Source organism: Aphis gossypii, chromosome 2, assembly GCF_020184175.1.
Source record: "Aphis gossypii isolate Hap1 chromosome 2, ASM2018417v2, whole genome shotgun sequence".
Lineage (NCBI taxonomy): Eukaryota > Metazoa > Arthropoda > Insecta > Hemiptera > Aphididae > Aphis > Aphis gossypii.
The window spans coordinates 15,277,087-15,294,431 of record NC_065531.1 but is presented as its reverse complement, the minus strand read 5'-3'; the positions used below and the strand labels follow the sequence as shown (position 1 = coordinate 15,294,431).

The following is a 17,345-nucleotide window of genomic DNA, read 5'->3' as shown; positions in this document are numbered from 1 at the left end:
TGTTATGGATTATTCGTCGAGTATTATATTCGAGTGTAACAAATAATTACGTTGGATGGATTATATTTTATAAAACGACCGTCGAGTGTATAATATTGTAAAATTATTTACGAGGCCTTGTCAAATAGTTGCTATATGTATTTAACAAAATGTCTGAGAATGTTCGTCACCACAGCTGCTTCGTTTCCGGATAAGCCTAATTTACTAAGTATTATACTATTATATCGTTCGTAGTAAGAAAAAAAATAATAAGACAAACATAAATGTATACATTTTGTAATAGACGTAGGTGTAGATCTTGCGGCGTGGAACCAATGGGAAGATGAGATTAATTCTCAAGTTCCGAATTTTTTTTAAAATTTCCACAACTTGCAGATAACTGATAAATATTATTTAATAGCATGTAATAAAGTAACGATTTGTTATTTTGATGTATCTTTAAATTGTTTGCTTAACCCAACTCATTATGAAATGAATAAAAATTTATTTTATTAATAAGGTTATATTACAAGTAAGGTTTTAAAAGTTAAATCATATATTTTACTGTTTTAGATGTTTTATTGTCATGTAGAAGTATTATGAACAGTAGTTTATATATAGGTATACTTTATTTATTATTAACTATGTGACTCAATATAGACAATATTCACGATATAGGAGAAAAATATATTTTTAAGATTGATATAAGAAGGTCATTATGATGATTTTTATTTGTCCGTCTAAACGGACAGATACCTATGTGATTTAAAAAACTTAAAGCTCCTTTAAAATGTGATTAAATCTCCATCTACATATATAATATATTATGTTTGCAGAGTATCTATGATTGTACGACGTTAACGTTTATCGTGCCGCGAACAAAAAACCAGATACGTAAGGCGTAAAAATAAAAACGTCTTTAGGCAGATTTTACACTAATAAAAGTATAATGACCGCACAGTATATATTATAACGGCTTACAGTTCAAGTATTCTGTTTCTCACTGATGTATACGACTGCAGTTCGATCGACAAAAACATTATGTCACTACTATTTATTTCGTCATAATAATAATCCGTACGGCACAAACAACTGCTTAAATAATTATACTATAACGTACTGTGACAGTATACGTACACGGTCGCATAAAATATGTATAATATTATATATTATTATGGTATGCATCACTATGCGCGCGATAGGAAATACAAACGCGACTTATTAATGCCGCGATGAATTCTCGGTGTGGTGACGTCAGTTGTTAAACACACACACATTATCTAAATAATTATTATTATGTAATGTCTACTTTGAACAATTCACAGCCTTATACGATTTAAATACGACGAGTAGGGGCGCATAAGACAAAAGGCGTATTATAAATATGGGATCGAATTCCGGAAATAAAAATATTACAAACCAAATACACTCGAAAACACTACTGTTCTCAATAATATAATAATTATGACCGTATGGATCGCTATATAATACTACGACTACTGTACTTTATTGTACGATACTGTACGATAATGTACCAGGGTATCAGCTCCCCGCGTTGCCGTGTCTGAATGTAAAACTAAAAAACCCATACGTTTGATAACTACGTTTTACACGAGTGTCGTAACCGCGTGTACATTTCAATAATATTTTAATTTTTAACAGTTCCAATTCACAGTAAATTTCTGTCATATAGTTGTCAAATAGTCTCTTGTACAGACGTGCCGTACGCCATACTTTAAAAATCAATGGTTTTAGAAAAAAAAATGATTTACTACGATATAATAATATGTTTATTATAGGTACCTAATAGGTATTACTGGTATTAGGTGAAAATATACCATAATCGTTTCAAGGAGTTAATACTTTTTTTTTTTTTAACACGAGATACATAATGTTTGCAGTAAGAGGGGTAAGACATGGGTATGAAATATGAATGTTAAATTATGTATCGTGTGATTTAGACACGTTATACGTTTATAACGTTATACAATTGGCCAATTAAAAATAAGTCAAAATATTAGCTATACCCATATAAATTGTACAGTACTTCAGTGCTGACTACTGATGTTAATATAATACATATAGGTGTTATAATATCAAATAATTTACCAAATATTAGTTAATATTACTCACACAGATTTTTTTTTTTTACAAAAATCATTGGGATCACTAATTTTATTTTACTTAATATGAAAATATGGCTTTGATAGAATTTGTGGTTTACTAGATTACAAAGAAATGAACAAATGCATCACACTCATTTTTATAAAATATAATATATAGATATAGTCTAATTATAATTATAATTATAGTCACATCTATCGTATACTATATTATCTGCTGATACCAAAAATCACAAATTGTCTGTTAAGTATTAAGTAATCTTGTAATGCGTACGAATCCACTCGTGTTCAAATATTTAATCTGATAATATTATATTAAAATCGAATCGGAATCCGAAACTGTCCATGGAATTGAGTAAGACATTGACAATTTATAAAATACTATGGGAACGAGTTCATTCCACTGAACTAAATACTATAGTTCAGTGGTTCATTCGTAATGCAATTCCATTGTAATTGTATATACATAATACATATATAAGCTAATGCCGTGTGATTATTTTACAAGTAACACTACATTTATCAGTGATATTCCCAGGAATTTTCGATGAGAGTATAATATGTTATCTTGTAAGTAATTATACATTTTAACGAATTGCGGGGGTGGCCAAAGACGCAAACAGGCAATATCAGGTATTTATAGGAATTACATTGGTCAAATAGTTTAAAACCATGGTCTACGTCACTAAGATATAAGTTATATTATAATAGTAATTATAAAAAAAAAATTTGATACTTTCAACTGAATTATATTTATATAGGTACATTTTATATCTTAGTCCGTGTTATATATTATATATATTATAAACGTTAATGTAGGTTTTCTCAGCAGTGTCAGTTAGTCTAGACGCTTAGCTTACCGTGTCCGGAGTTGACACACTAGACGTTTCGGAGAAAACGTATTGATATGGTTTGAAGCAGCTACTGATAATTAATAAGTGGTTACACAAGTTAACTGATTTAGGTACCTCATTCGATAATATTATATAGTAGGTAATGTGCTCTACTAAACGATTATAATTTTAAATTTTTTTTCTATAATAACACAAAACGCATTACAATAGAATACGGCCTAATTATTTTATCAAATTCGTACAAAAAAAAAAAAAAATCGAAAATATTTATACATAATATGCTTTGAGATAGACACAGTTCTTTTTTTTATTTTTGACCAATTATGGGTAACCGATTTCGCGTAACGCTATTTATTGAAATCTTTTACTATGGCGACTGAGTATAGGTAATGATGAATAGTAAATACCAATCATTTTTGACGGCGAGCTTATTAAAATATATTTGGTGACTCGCGAGTCTCTACTCGCTGGCCACTCCAGTTATATAGTATCATTGTATCTGCAATTTGTGTGTTACATTCGTAAAAAAGTCTCCGTCTATATAGTTTTTTAATGTTTGAATTTGGTGGTTACCTTTTGTAGATCATAGACCTCTGATGCAATTTTTTTCGAATACTTTTTTCTTGAATCTCATGTTATTATAACGAAAATCATAATAATTATTTTATATTAGTTATTACAAATAACAAAAGTAGACATCTGTATAGTTATATCTTGACATTAATCGACGTATTTTATATGTTTCACTGTGGGTATAGGTACTATAAAATTATAGTATTATACCTTCGTACTTTATCACGTATGATTTATCAGTAATAATAATATGATGGCTACTTCAACGATGATCTATATTACTTGCTATATACTTGCTGGCTAGTGGCTATTAAAAAAACAACGTTGTCTAGCCGTCTAGGAGATGTATATAGTTCTTTTGAAATATTATTCAGTTATCTGACTAACCCAAAACTATTATACCTATAATTATAAACTATAATATATAGTTATTATTAGGACTGGTATTTTCATGCCCTTAAAAAAATGTAAAAATTATTTCTTTCAACTCAAAAAACGCACTATAAAAATGCATTTAAATTATATTTATTGGAAAAAAAATGTTATATATTATTTTTCATGTTTATAATATTGTTACTATAGTATTCACTATAGTTACTTGTTTAGTTCTGGACGTAGGTACTAATTGCAGGTTACTAATTCAGTAATACTTATCGAAGCCTAGCTATGATAAAATTGTTATCGACGATAACTTGTCGTACTAATCGTGCTGTATAATTTATTATTCGTACCGTCGGCAGTTTGCAGAAAGTCTCTTGTTAATTGCAACAATTTTCGTTATGAACGAAATTGTAAAAAATTTTCTAAAAACTAAGAAAATGCACACAAATCTTTAAAAAATGCTCTAAAAATGCATTAAAGGTTAATTTTGTCAAAATATTCAAAAAAAAAAAAAAATTACTTTAAAATAATTACTATCACCCAAAACACATTTTATAATTATACGAAGAAACGTTAAAAGATTCCTTTGCATCAAAATCCCAGCCCTAATTATTATATTATATTTGATTAATTTAAGCGTAAAACCTAATAAATTTTGAAAGTTGAGCAAAATAATGTCTATATTAGGTGGGAGGGAGAACAGGGGAAAGTTACATTTGCACTGCCGGTTTGATTCATATTTCCCACTTGCCAAAAAAAAAAAAAAAATCGTCAATCCACACTTGATGGACAATATATTATCATTCTATCGTATAATGTTTTATTCATACGATATGATAATAATTCTTAGTACGTTGGCACGTTGCAAAGTTAATAATATATTAATACATATATCAAATATATCTAATTTCATGTTTGGGCAATACTATACAGTCCTTCGATACATATACGTTCGCACACAATGCACATATATATATGATACATCGAGTACGGCGGTATAATGATAATATGTAATACGAAAAGAATAACAATAATCTAATCTAACACACTTGCGACTAGCGAAAACACACTTGTATACGAGCTACGACTATATAACAAGTGGTAATTATTAACTGTATTTATACACCGTACTTACGTATAGTGTACGGTGTCATACTCATTGTGAAGTACAACAATGACGTAAAAATTTAATTTAAAATAACTATTGTACAACACGATTAATTATTATGAAAATTCTAGAATGTTTGCGAAACCATAGCAGGTATAATATTATAATACAATACAATACAAAGCGTCACGAGCAGATGTATAGTATATATAATATACACGGTTTGCATTATAGTAATATTAATAACTAATTGTACATCAAAACATGTTTTTTACAATATATTTCTTTTTTCTAATAACTCGAACGGAACGCGTTCGAAAATTATATATTGACTCGACACAAACATAATGTATATAAACTGCAGGCATGAATTTAATCAAACTTTTAATGGTATACCTATACATATAGCGTTAAATTCGAAATATTGTTCCGGCTCATCCAAAGGCCTTGCATTTAAACATTTTGTTTTCCTCCACTGTATAATTATTGTTTACATTCCGGAGCTTTATATATTAAATAAGTATAAACAACATTGCGTCAGTGTTAGAGGAAACAACGATTTTTTACGCCATTTACAATGTATCCATTAATATATTATGTATTATATACACGGATAGAGTATCTAACAACGTTTTCGACTTATATTTACACGATGGAATCTCGTTGTTCGTTGTTTTTATTCAGATTATTTCACGCGTGCACAAATCTGGATACACACGAAGTCATTTACCTGTCATGACACACTCACTTACCTCTGATTGACGATTTCACGTCAGTAATCTAGTGGTATACGTACTAAAAAGACATATTCAATATACATCATATTGTGTACATCTTATTTTTAAAGGTATATAAACTATACAGTACTCACGCCCAACACGGCGTTGTATTCGTATCGATCTTGTTGAATTTTTTTTATCGTACCTTTGTTTATATAGAATCGAATATTTCTGTGCTGATCGTCGATGCACTAGGTTTTCGATTTGTTGAATACTTAATAATTTAATCGAGTTAAATTTATCGTATCACCGTTTGGCATACTTTCACCAACTATAACAGTCTTGATCTCGGTGTAGTGCAATAACCCACTGCACTTCTGTTCTTAACCTTATAGGATGTATCAATGTATCATGGACTATTTAAAAATGTATAAAATAATATACTTTGTATTTGGTTTTTAATAATTTATCGTACCTAACTAAATAGTTTGAGCGTTGTATATGTTCATAAAGTAAATAATAATAATTCAATTTTTTTTTTATTGGCAGCTCACACTTCCACGGTATATTAATTTTTAGAATGTAAAGTAACTTATAAACTTCAAAAATTTGGACCATACTAATCTGCAGTATTATATAGTATATTCCAGCTATTTCTAACACAAATCTGAACTCCCTCACTGCGTGCAGTAATATTATCTATACTGCAGTAGATAAAATCAATTTATAAATATTAAAATGGATTATAAAAACGCGACAACACAAAGTATAATCTCTGCAAGTCTCGCATAGGAAATCAAAAAATTAACGAAATTCACGTCATCACCATACCATTAGTATTTATAGTCACGCAAATCATGATAAACACTAAAACATGTATAATGACGTGCAATCGTTTTTAATTTTTATTGAAAGACTTGGTGTTCAATATGTTATTTGTTCGACTCGTCCCGACGTTTGTGATACATGAAATTATGAGGTAGTACCTAATCTGTACAGGTACCTATATAAAACGACTCGAGATAAATAAAAACAAGACTTTTGTAGACAAAAATGTGTTTGGTAACAGTTTATTAAATAAATTATATATAAAAAGAAAGAAAATATAAATCGCCTAATATAGGCTACGTTAAACACGTTAAATCAATATGGGTTAAAAAAAACATACACGCGTATATTATACAATATTATACGTCGATAGACACACACAAAAAAAAAAAAAACATTTATAAGGTACACAATATCAAAATCTTATGATGCAGTCATGAAAAACAAACAATAATCGTGGTCGGATCATGACTTATCCTTTAAAATATACTATATATATATAAAATATGAAATAATAAAATATAATAATATTGTGTATACGTCGTTTGGTAAATATACAATGGAAATGGAGTGGTCCCCACGACGATGTGCGAGGCTGCACGTACGCCGATAGAGCCATAGGGTACGGACACGCGCGTGCGAGCGTGTCGACGGACCAAGGCGCGTCGGACGTGTGTCCGGCGGCGAATCGTACTCGACCGACGTGTACGACGTGTGTGTTCACAGGCGCTCGTTCACGGAGTATCGAGAACGAGGTTCGTCGCTATATATTGAGACCGACGATATGAGTGTACGCGATAAATCAAATAAAATAAAATACGATACATAATTATTGTAATGTTTTTTTTCGCACCGTTTTGTGCATACAAAAATAAAATAAAATATTATATGTATAATATAATAATAAAATAATGGATAATAATAATTATGTATAATACCAATAATAATAATAATAATAAAAAAATCACACACACACACATCGATAACAATAATAATATAATAATAATAAAATAATAAATAATAATAATGTATAAAAAAAAAAACGTTTGGAAAGTATTCGTTTGAGTTGTACGAATAAAATCTTATATAAACACAATTATTATATTATATATTGTGTCGTGTGAACGAATATGAGTCTGAACGAACGTTAATATACCCGTTTATCGTATTACATAACCGTTTACAATAAATTTATACACACGTAAAAGGTATAGTGTGTGCGTGTGCGATGGCGTATAAAAATAACATTTGGATATGTACACATATTGTATGTATAAAAATGAGATCAAAGAACGCGCCTGTGATACGACACGACGGTAGAGAGAGAGAGAGAGAGAGAGAGTTGAGAGTTGAGAGCGAGTGATTGAGAGAAAATATCATCATCGTACTCGCGTGATAATATTGTATTACTCGCATTGGATTATTATAAAATTATTATTTACACGCGTGCGTCGTAATTATCGTGTCTTCTTGCGCGAAAAAAAAAATTGGTAAAATTATATCGTCGTCGTGGTCGTCGTCTTCGTCTTCGTCGTCGTCATCGTCGTCGTCCGGTCCGCGAAGGGGTAAAAATCCAGTGGCGGACCCCGACGACCAGGGTACGCGAACGATGGCATATATATATAGTGGGTAGAGGAAGAGGAGGGTCGTAATTCCAGAGTTTCGCGGTACCGGCCGTGAAGATGATATATTATAATTTATTATATGTTATGTTCCTATTTGAATTTCGTCTGCGGCAACACGGCGGCCAACAGTTTGGCGTCGGCCGCTACCGCCACGGCCACTGCAGTGGCGTTCGTGGTGCAAGTGGCGCAGGTGGCGGCGCAGGTGGTGGCGCCCGCGGCGGCGGCGGCGGCGGCGGTGGTGGCCGCGTGCACCGGCACCACGTACACGTTGGCGAGCTTCTTGGCGACCGGGGCGCGGTGGTGGTACTGCTCCGCCTGCTGTCCGAGCGCCCCCTTGACGGTGTCGTCGTAGCTGGGCGGCGCGAACAGGTGGTACGGCGGCGGCGGCGTCTCGGGCTTGTAGTTGTGCTGTCCGTGGTTCCGGATGCCGTACACGTGTCGGCGCAGGTAGCCGGCGTGCGGCAGCTCGACGGGACGGCGCGTGTAGATGGGATTGCCGAAGAACAGTTCGGAGCACGTGACCACGAAAAAGAACAGCACCAGGCCGCCGAACGCGGCCAGGTACCATACGGCGGACAGAGCTTCCTCGTCGCCCCCGACACCGGACGTTCCGTCGTCGTCTTCCGCGTCTGTAAAAAACAAAAAACAAACATTTTTATTATAAAATTGTCGAGTTCGTTATTATGATAATCACTACCTATATATTATTATATACGAGTTAATCATCGCCACGCGATTTTTATTCCACCCCTTACGACGACCGCCGTGGTTATTAGGTAATAATAATTTATCGCGTACATCGTGAACCTACGTTTCGAAACGACGACCGCGATTTCGATAACATATATTTTATGAATTATTATACGGTGCAGATAGAAATCGATTGAAGTAATTTGAGAACCAATTAAAGTTAATATAAAAAAAAAAAAACTAGATGTAAAAATATTGCAAAGTATCTGATTCTATCGTTATACTCATTAGTCATTAAAATATATTCAGGTCATGCAGAGGGTAAGGAAAAGGGAGAATCAAGGCCGTTAATAGTTTTGCACCCACTGAACTAATTTTCTACGGATGCTCCAATAAAAAAAAAAAACTAAGCAATCCATTATCCAAACCGGAACCAATAATATTAATAACCTGACAACTATTATAGCAATATTATTACATTATTTATTTCCGGTTTTCCGGTTCGATCTAAATTTCTCCGATGACATAATTACTTTTTTACGGTGGAATTTGACTTTTTGGCTTTACGTATCGATTATTCTACGTTCTATGTGTATATATTTCTATAAGCCCGAAGTCTTACATTGAAGTAGGTATAGCGACTGAATATATTACAATATATAATACGTATTTTGTTGTTGTTCGTTAAGTATTACGCAACGACCGTATTATTCGTCGTTTGTCACTACCGTACATAAATATGTGCTTGTAGTCGCAAATGCGGATTAAGATATATATTTGAAATATATATTATGTATTATAATAATAATATATTTCTACTGATACGTGGCACGAAAATGATGAAAGTAATCGTCGTCGAATTAAAGAATTAACGACGAAATAAAATTTAATAAAAATTCGGCCACATCGTTTTACGACTGATGGATTTAAAATAATTTTCGATTAGATGTACTTATAACTATAATAAATTATAAATAGTTAATATTACCTATATGGTTTGCGCTCGTGTGTGTCTACGTATGGATAAATGTACATGCTTTGAAACGTATATAAAACGATTAACGAATACCAAAAGTCAATAATAAGTGTTTCATCATGATGCGTAATTAAAAATTATCGAATATACCTAAAGCTATATCTAAATATATATAGCTATATTTTCTTTGTACAGATGATTTTATATTTATATACGCAGACAACAAACTGATTTTCAACACAACGTTGAGTTGGTAAAATGCCGGTTTACGTAGGTAGATATATATTATATAGGCGGGGGGGGGGGGGTTTGAACCCGTCAAGACGGGATCTTAGATTTTGCATATAATTTAAAAAATATATATGTATATACGTATTTGCCAAACGTCGCGCAGTGGAGGAGCAAATCGACTTCATAATTATGCACTATAGTCGACTACAATAATGAAAACGTATAATATTATAACGCGACATGGGTAGTATAAAAACCGCTTACCACGTTCGAATTATATTATTACGTTGGTATAATGGTACAAAAACGTATGTGCGGAGTGTATTACATTATATAGTGGTCTTGGATACTTTTAAAACCTGCCTAATGGCTATTATTTTTGCACCACACCTGACAAAATGTGTTTACCTACATAATATTATATTTGCAGCTACGCCGCGTCTGGTTCTGCGGACGCCCTTGTAAAAACACTACACCGTCGTCCGATTGTGCGGCGTGTATATTATAATATTATGTTTGGACGACGTCGGCAACGAGCCAATGATAATGATATAATGAAAAAAAAATCCACGAAAAAATTTCTAAAAAATCCGAATTTATTTTAAATCTGCGGACACACTCGACGTACGCGGGCGATATAAGACGAGGCTTAATATTCTAATAATTAAGGCGATATTTTTAATGGTCAGTACTCTCGCGGTAATAAAATCAACAGCTGTTGTTCGAGTACAGAATACGGATGACGTATTTGTTTATGATTTTATTGGCGAAAAATCGCGAAGAGGGTTATTAAAGTATTTACAAAAATTATTATACCTATACCGCGAAGAGATTAGATAGATGAAACGACCGTAGTTTTAAATGCGATATATATAACCGCCGCCTGCTTACGGTAAACAGCGAAATTATAGATAAAAAATAATATTATCTAATTAACGGTATGTATAAAATCGTTAAACGTATTATTATTTTATTATATATATAATATTATATTGTACCGCGACGATAAGATGGCCATCAAACACTCGATACGAGAGGATTATTAATTGGATTAAATATTTCAATATCGATTGCAATTAAACGATTTAATATATAGCACGTTGAAACGCCCGTAAAATAGATATACGGTTTAACGGAGGGCTTAAGCTTTTAACGGTAATTTAGCGTTGCAGTAATTGTTTTACCAGAATCTATGACCCGCGACTGAGCACATAAAAAAAATGGTATATATTATTTTAGCGATGTAAAGTAAAATCACATTTAGCAATAGATATATAATGTAGGTACACGCGAGATTAATATTCGTTAATTTTGCAATAGTATTATTCCCAACAATTATTTTTACACTATTATATTCCATTTCTAATTATTAATCATCCTCTAAATATGGGCTATATATTATGGTGAGTTTAAATAATTTTATAGACACTAAACAAAAATTAACGTTTTGTAGAAAAATCTTCAAATAATTACGAAAAAATAATGTTATAATTCATAACAAAATTGTTTAATAATATTTTATAGTAAAACATCAATCGATCTATGTACTCTGGGTAGTGCACAAAATAAACGACTGCCGTCAACTATTTTTCTATCGGGCGGCACGCGCGTGGCTAGTAATAGTGTCATAATAACATAGATAGACAAACTGCGAATTAATCGCCACGCGCGATCTCAAAGGTATTATTGACGACGTTACGACGAATAAAACAAGCCGGCGAGCGTTCGGTACGAACTTAAAACATGAAAAGTTATTAACGTACAATCTAAAAATATACGCAGGTATTTATATACAAATCATATGAATATTAATAACCCGATTGTAAATAATTACACTGGTTAACGAGATCGAAATAAAGTTTATATTGTTATTATTAAAAGTTTAAAATTCGTGAACTTGTTCGTGTTATAATTTTATTGTTCTAAAACATCTCTTTTAAAGACGCAATACATTATTATACTAAAAATAATAATAATATAGAAATTTGTAGAAATAACAGTATACTACGGAAAAAGAAATAAGGAAAATTCTCCGACGTTACATTCACGTGATTTCGGCACGCGGTAATCGCGAAACTCGCGTGATTTATTCGCGCGAATGTGTTTTCGGTAGCTGTTGGTCGAATTATTTTGTTTATTATTTCGTTCTGAAATGATTTTAATCGGCAAAAATAATTGGTAGAGAGACTATGAGAACGTTTTATCTTGGAAAATAATTGAAATACTCGATTAAAACGATGTACGATCAGTATGACTGTCAGATGTCAAATATCTGAAATTCCGAGAGACTGTCTAATATCACGGAAAATACAATTAGTGCAAACTACGAATGATGTTCATTATACACCTCACCCATGTATAATCTTCAAATGCCTCGCCGAGACCATTATAGGTACGACAACGTCGCGGAAATCAAACGACTTGTGGGCAAGGGTGGTTGGGTAACACTTCGAATCGATATTGGTCGCGGTCGTTGTCCCTGCGGAATATTCCCGAAGAAATTACTTAATTGAAATTCTTCGTCCCATCTACCTATATTTTGCGATATGCGCCCCACCTACGACCCACCCACCTGCCTACAAATTATATAACTACATAATTTGATAATCGTATCGCGATGAAGCTTACCGGTAATGTTGGCGACGTTCGTGTAGTTTTGAGCGTTAAAGTTGTACGTTTCGGAGTTATCCTTCATCGCCGATGCGGCGGTATTCCCGTCCACGTCTACGACTCCTTTAGTTCTAAACATCGTGGCGTCTGCAAAATAAAAAAAAAACCCGAAATTTAGTAAAACCGATCGATACACGCTCGTATATACGTCAAATTATTATACGATTATGATGGCAACGATTACATTGTCGAAAACAAAGCATTTTATAATAGTATATAATATAACAGAGCATAACGTCATCGATTAATTGCAGTATAATATTATATATCAATCCACAATAGCGATATCGCTGTACCTATGGTATATTTTTATTATTTGAACATCAGCTGTGGCACGGTCAACTGGACGGGGGCGAGGGGGGGTCACGGTTATTGTGAATCATTCGCAAAGGTCGCCGACCTCGAGGACACGCGCGCGACCGACGAATGCGTCGTTTTGTCCGGCGCGGCATAGGAATCTACGACAAAAAAAAAATATCGTATATAAATATTGTAATAAATAATGCAGCGGCGGTGGTACAAATATTAACAACAACAACAACAACAGTCACGTTTCTGGTATCGCCTGCAAACCGTTTATTGAAAAATAATATTATTAATTTATTGTTTTTTTTGCGACGACGACGATCGGTTTGAGCGCAATAACAATAATATCATCACGGCACAGCTACAATTATTATTATTGTACTACGCGCCGTTTATTTAAACGACGACCTCGACGAATATAGTTTTTACGTCAACGCCGATAAAAAGATCAATTTTTCGAGTTTTTGTTTTTGTTTTTTATAACTTCAACGAATCCGCACGTCAATCGCACGTTTCGTCACACTTTGATGTTTATACGACGTATGGAATTGTTAAATAGCTATTCTTAATGATATCGGATATCGGAGGTCTCCGTCGTTAAATATTAATTTACAATAACGATGATAATATCGTTGGCGCTTAGTGCGCTGACACGTGCGTCCGTCATCTGTATAACGGGTTGGTGGTTATTGGGAGAGGGGTGCGAGTGGACGACCTATCATGTGGAGGATGACCGACACTCGAAACGCGAACACAAAAGAGAGCGTATGTAGGAGGGGAACTTTTTTGCCTGGTAGATGAGGATTGTTTTTCGTTTCTCCGAGATACCGAGAAATTTAAAGAGGTAAACAAGCATCAAGTGCACATAATAATATAATAGCATCAGTTTGTTATTAATCTAACGAATAAAATAATACGATTTCCTTCAAGTCCACACGCGGCAGTTCAAAAAAAATAACACGTGACTGCACTTTGAGACATCGGGGGTAATCCTGACGAGATGACGAGAATAATAATTTTATTGATCAATGTCGCTATACACCTTTTAATCGAGCGGAAATATAGGTCAGAAAATTCTATACAGTCAATAATACGTAGGTATTATGGTAATATACCTACAAACCGTTTGAAAGTCGCCGTATATAGACACTCGTACACTCGGCGTACAAGCAATGGAAGAGGGTGGGGTAAACGATTTCGGGGACTCTTCAACGCGGAAATATAAATGGAAGTACGACGAAAACAGCAGTATAATAATAATATAATGGCAAACTGTTGTAAACATTCCTTTACGAAAACGGAACGGCGTAAAACCAAATGGAAATAAAAAAAAAAAACGTCGTGTCGAAACGTGTAAAAAAATCGCGCACGAGGATTTCGGCGATGTACACTGCACATGAATGTATATCCAACCTAACTCGGTTGTATACACGCGCGATGTGGGTAAGCGGAACTCGTTTTCTCGCACGTACGCCAACCGCGTTGTAATATTATTATTATTATTATTACTACTATGTCGAGACCACGCGATTTTTCGAACAAAGTGCAAGCAGTGTTGCACTACGAATTCGCGCTCGTCGCACCTTTACACCAGACGATAATATGATTATCGTGTTCGACAAGACGACCGCCGCCGGAAGTACACAACAATACGTCCTTCCGACGACCCACAAACGAGCGGAACAATAAAAATATTATACGGTTCATCACCACTGCGGGACGTGATTTCGGCCATATTTTTCTGATCCGTTCGAAACGCTTCGCTGGCAACACCATAAACAACAATAATAATAATATCGTAAGTCGTATGTGTGTTATATTAATCTCGTTATTAATATAATATAGGCCGATGGCAATCGCATACGCCTGTCGTCCTCGTAACGTGCGAACAGCAGCGCCAATATGTGCCATGTGTACAATAGTGTAATAATAATGTGTGTATATTTGGGCACTACTACGCCGGTTTGTTTGTCGAACGAAAAAAACAAAACAAAAGCACGAGAGTCAGTAGTAGTAGTAGCAATAATAATAATGGCAATATTGTTTGTTGTTATTCCCGATATCGTATGTCGTAGTAGTAGTTTACCGAGTGTATAGAGCGGAAGTCGACGCGATCGTGCCACCGCCCGACCGCCGAATAAAATAGTACCTGTACAGTTATTGACGACGATATAACACGAATATCGTAGTATTTGTAATTTACGTCGCACGCCCGATCCCTCGTGCTGACGTAGGTATTACAAAGTCAGGTTGTTTTCGTGAGCGTTCGCTTTTTTTTTTTATTATTTTTTTTTATCACTATATTATTATAGCCAACTCGTTTGTTTGTCACATCCCACATGTGTCGCATCAATTATTATTGTTCTACAGTTGTAAAAATATAATGTATATCATAGGCTCGTGTTTTCGGAACGTTTATTATACGGAGCTTAATTGACGACGAGGAGAAATAATAATAACAATAATAACATGACGTACTCTTATCGTCTCGCCGTAATTGTTTTATTTTTCGAACAAAACGTAATGGAAATAATATATTATTATTATGGTGCGATGACGAGATGACGACCTTAGCCGACGACACTGATAAATGGGATCAACCGTCCTCCGATTCGACTAAAATTCAATTGTCGCAGCGAACGGGCTGCGATTCGTTTAATATGCAGTCCCCCGTGTTTGACGTTTTATCGTCGTGCGGCGAAACTAAACCGTCTGGGATTTAGGGCGACCGGTAAAATTCGATTTGAAAGCCCTACCACCGTGCAAATGCACGTACCTACTACGACACTCGACGGTATTACGATATTATCATGTACGTGGGTACAACTATCTCCGCGAGCTTATCGGTCGGCAACTTACCCGAAAAACTCGACTCGATTCGACGATAGCAAAATATGATATATTTAAATACCTATATTAATATCACTATCGATGCGAGAGCGCCGCAGTGACGCGTGAACGAAATACGTATACCTAATATACATATACATTACACCAGACGAGCGTACAACGTGTTTCGTAATGTTTATACGCTATCAAAACGACAACGAAGACTGTCTCATACCTCCGAAACGCGTCTGCGGTCACGTACACGTTAAGAATCTACGCGGATATTTGTCGAGATAAAACGACTCGAACGCGTGTGTGTATATTGTAAGGTGATCGTCCAAGGTAAATATTATATTATATCGTCTGCCGAGCTAGCTATAATATGGCGATATAGTGAAAAGAAAAAAAAAATTGTTAAACGAACCGTCCGACGACTGTATTACACTCGTCGCAGCGATAGCTATAATAATATAGGTACGATGGTCGTTGTCGTCGCGAAATGACCCATTTTATTGTTAAGTCCGATCAAAGACGGCGCGCGAGGGGAGGACAAGAGAAAACGATGGCCACGACGATTGACGTGCCAATTCTGTTCGTGCCGGCGTCGGACGGACGCGCACGTGTTGAGGTAGGACGGGCAAAACGAAAACAAAAATAATCGAAAATCGAAAAAACTAGTCTCACCTTTCATTTTGGTCATCACAGTCGCGGCGTCGGTGCAAGACGCCAGTGCGGCGACCACGGCCACGATCACGGATCTGGGCACGTAACAGCGGCTGCTGGAAGCTGCTGATGGCGACGTCATGACGTTCTCAGTCGGGCTGACTGTCGGCGGCGGTGGGCGGCTGATGCCCGCTGATGGTCGTTACCGGCGAGCGAATGTCGTCGCAACACCGGTGTTGGCTTATGTACGGCAACAGCGGTTGTAGTTGTGGTCGCGGTTTAGCGGCGGCGGCGGCAGCAGTAGTAGTCGTCGTCGTCGACGGCGTGCTATAGTACGCGGAGCGCGCCCGCGTGTGTGCGTGCGTCCGTCTCGTGAGCTGCGCTGCGTATGTGTGTGTGATAATGTGATCGTCGACCGTCGTGGTCGTCGTACACGGACGTGTATATACAGTATGGGTACGATAATATTATTATTCGTATATGATAATATTATACCGTCGTGTGCGACAACGAATCGAATCGCTCCGGTCGAGTCGGCGGGAAAATCACGACGGGAAAAAAAATTCGTAATTTTCAAATCGAACGGCGGTTACACACGGGTGGGCGCGATTTCGAACGAAATATAATGTTTATTTCGACCCCAACGTATAAGACGCGAACGTTATTTTACGAACTCGGTTTTCGTCTTGCCGGCGGGCACTTGTCGTTCCTATGAGACTAGTGAATGCGCGTAACGGATCTTATATATTATATATTACCAGACGGCGGCGGCGGCGTCGTCGAACCGCGG

At 35.2% G+C, this 17,345-nt stretch overlaps 1 protein-coding gene across 2 annotated transcripts; it reads right to left on the bottom strand.

Moving 5' to 3' along the window:
- Nucleotides 1–6,776: 6,776 nt before the first annotated feature.
- Nucleotides 6,777–17,310, bottom strand: LOC114120139 (uncharacterized). 2 transcript variants are annotated; one of them, XM_050201421.1, is made up of 4 exons: nt 16,577–16,725; nt 13,054–13,215; nt 12,716–12,844; nt 6,777–8,819 (listed from the first exon to the last, which is right to left on the bottom strand). In XM_050201421.1, exons 3-4 carry the CDS (start codon nt 12,834–12,836, stop codon nt 8,281–8,283), a joined length of 660 nt encoding a protein of 219 aa, XP_050057378.1. In that variant the 5' UTR covers nt 12,837–12,844; nt 13,054–13,215; nt 16,577–16,725; the 3' UTR covers nt 6,777–8,280. The 2 variants fall into 2 exon arrangements, with proteins under 2 accessions (XP_050057378.1, XP_027837757.1); XM_027981956.2 differs by lacking the exon at nt 13,054–13,215 and having other exon boundaries at nt 16,577–17,310.
- Between the last annotated feature and the right edge of the window lie 35 nt (nt 17,311–17,345).

What these genes read in the sequence shown, in the direction of transcription:
- LOC114120139 (XM_027981956.2), bottom strand. Translation starts at nt 16,697, where the DNA reads ATGACGTCGCCATCAGCAGCTTCCAGCAGCCGCTGTTACGTGCCCAGA. An exon ending in TGTGATGACCAAAATGAAAG is followed by an intron (nt 12,845 to 16,576) that starts GTGAGACTAGTT and finishes TTTATTTTGCAG; the next exon opens with ACGCCACGATGTTTAGAACT. An exon ending in GAACGTCGCCAACATTACCG is followed by an intron (nt 8,820 to 12,715) that starts GTAAGCTTCATC and finishes TGTTTTTTACAG; the next exon opens with ACGCGGAAGACGACGACGGA.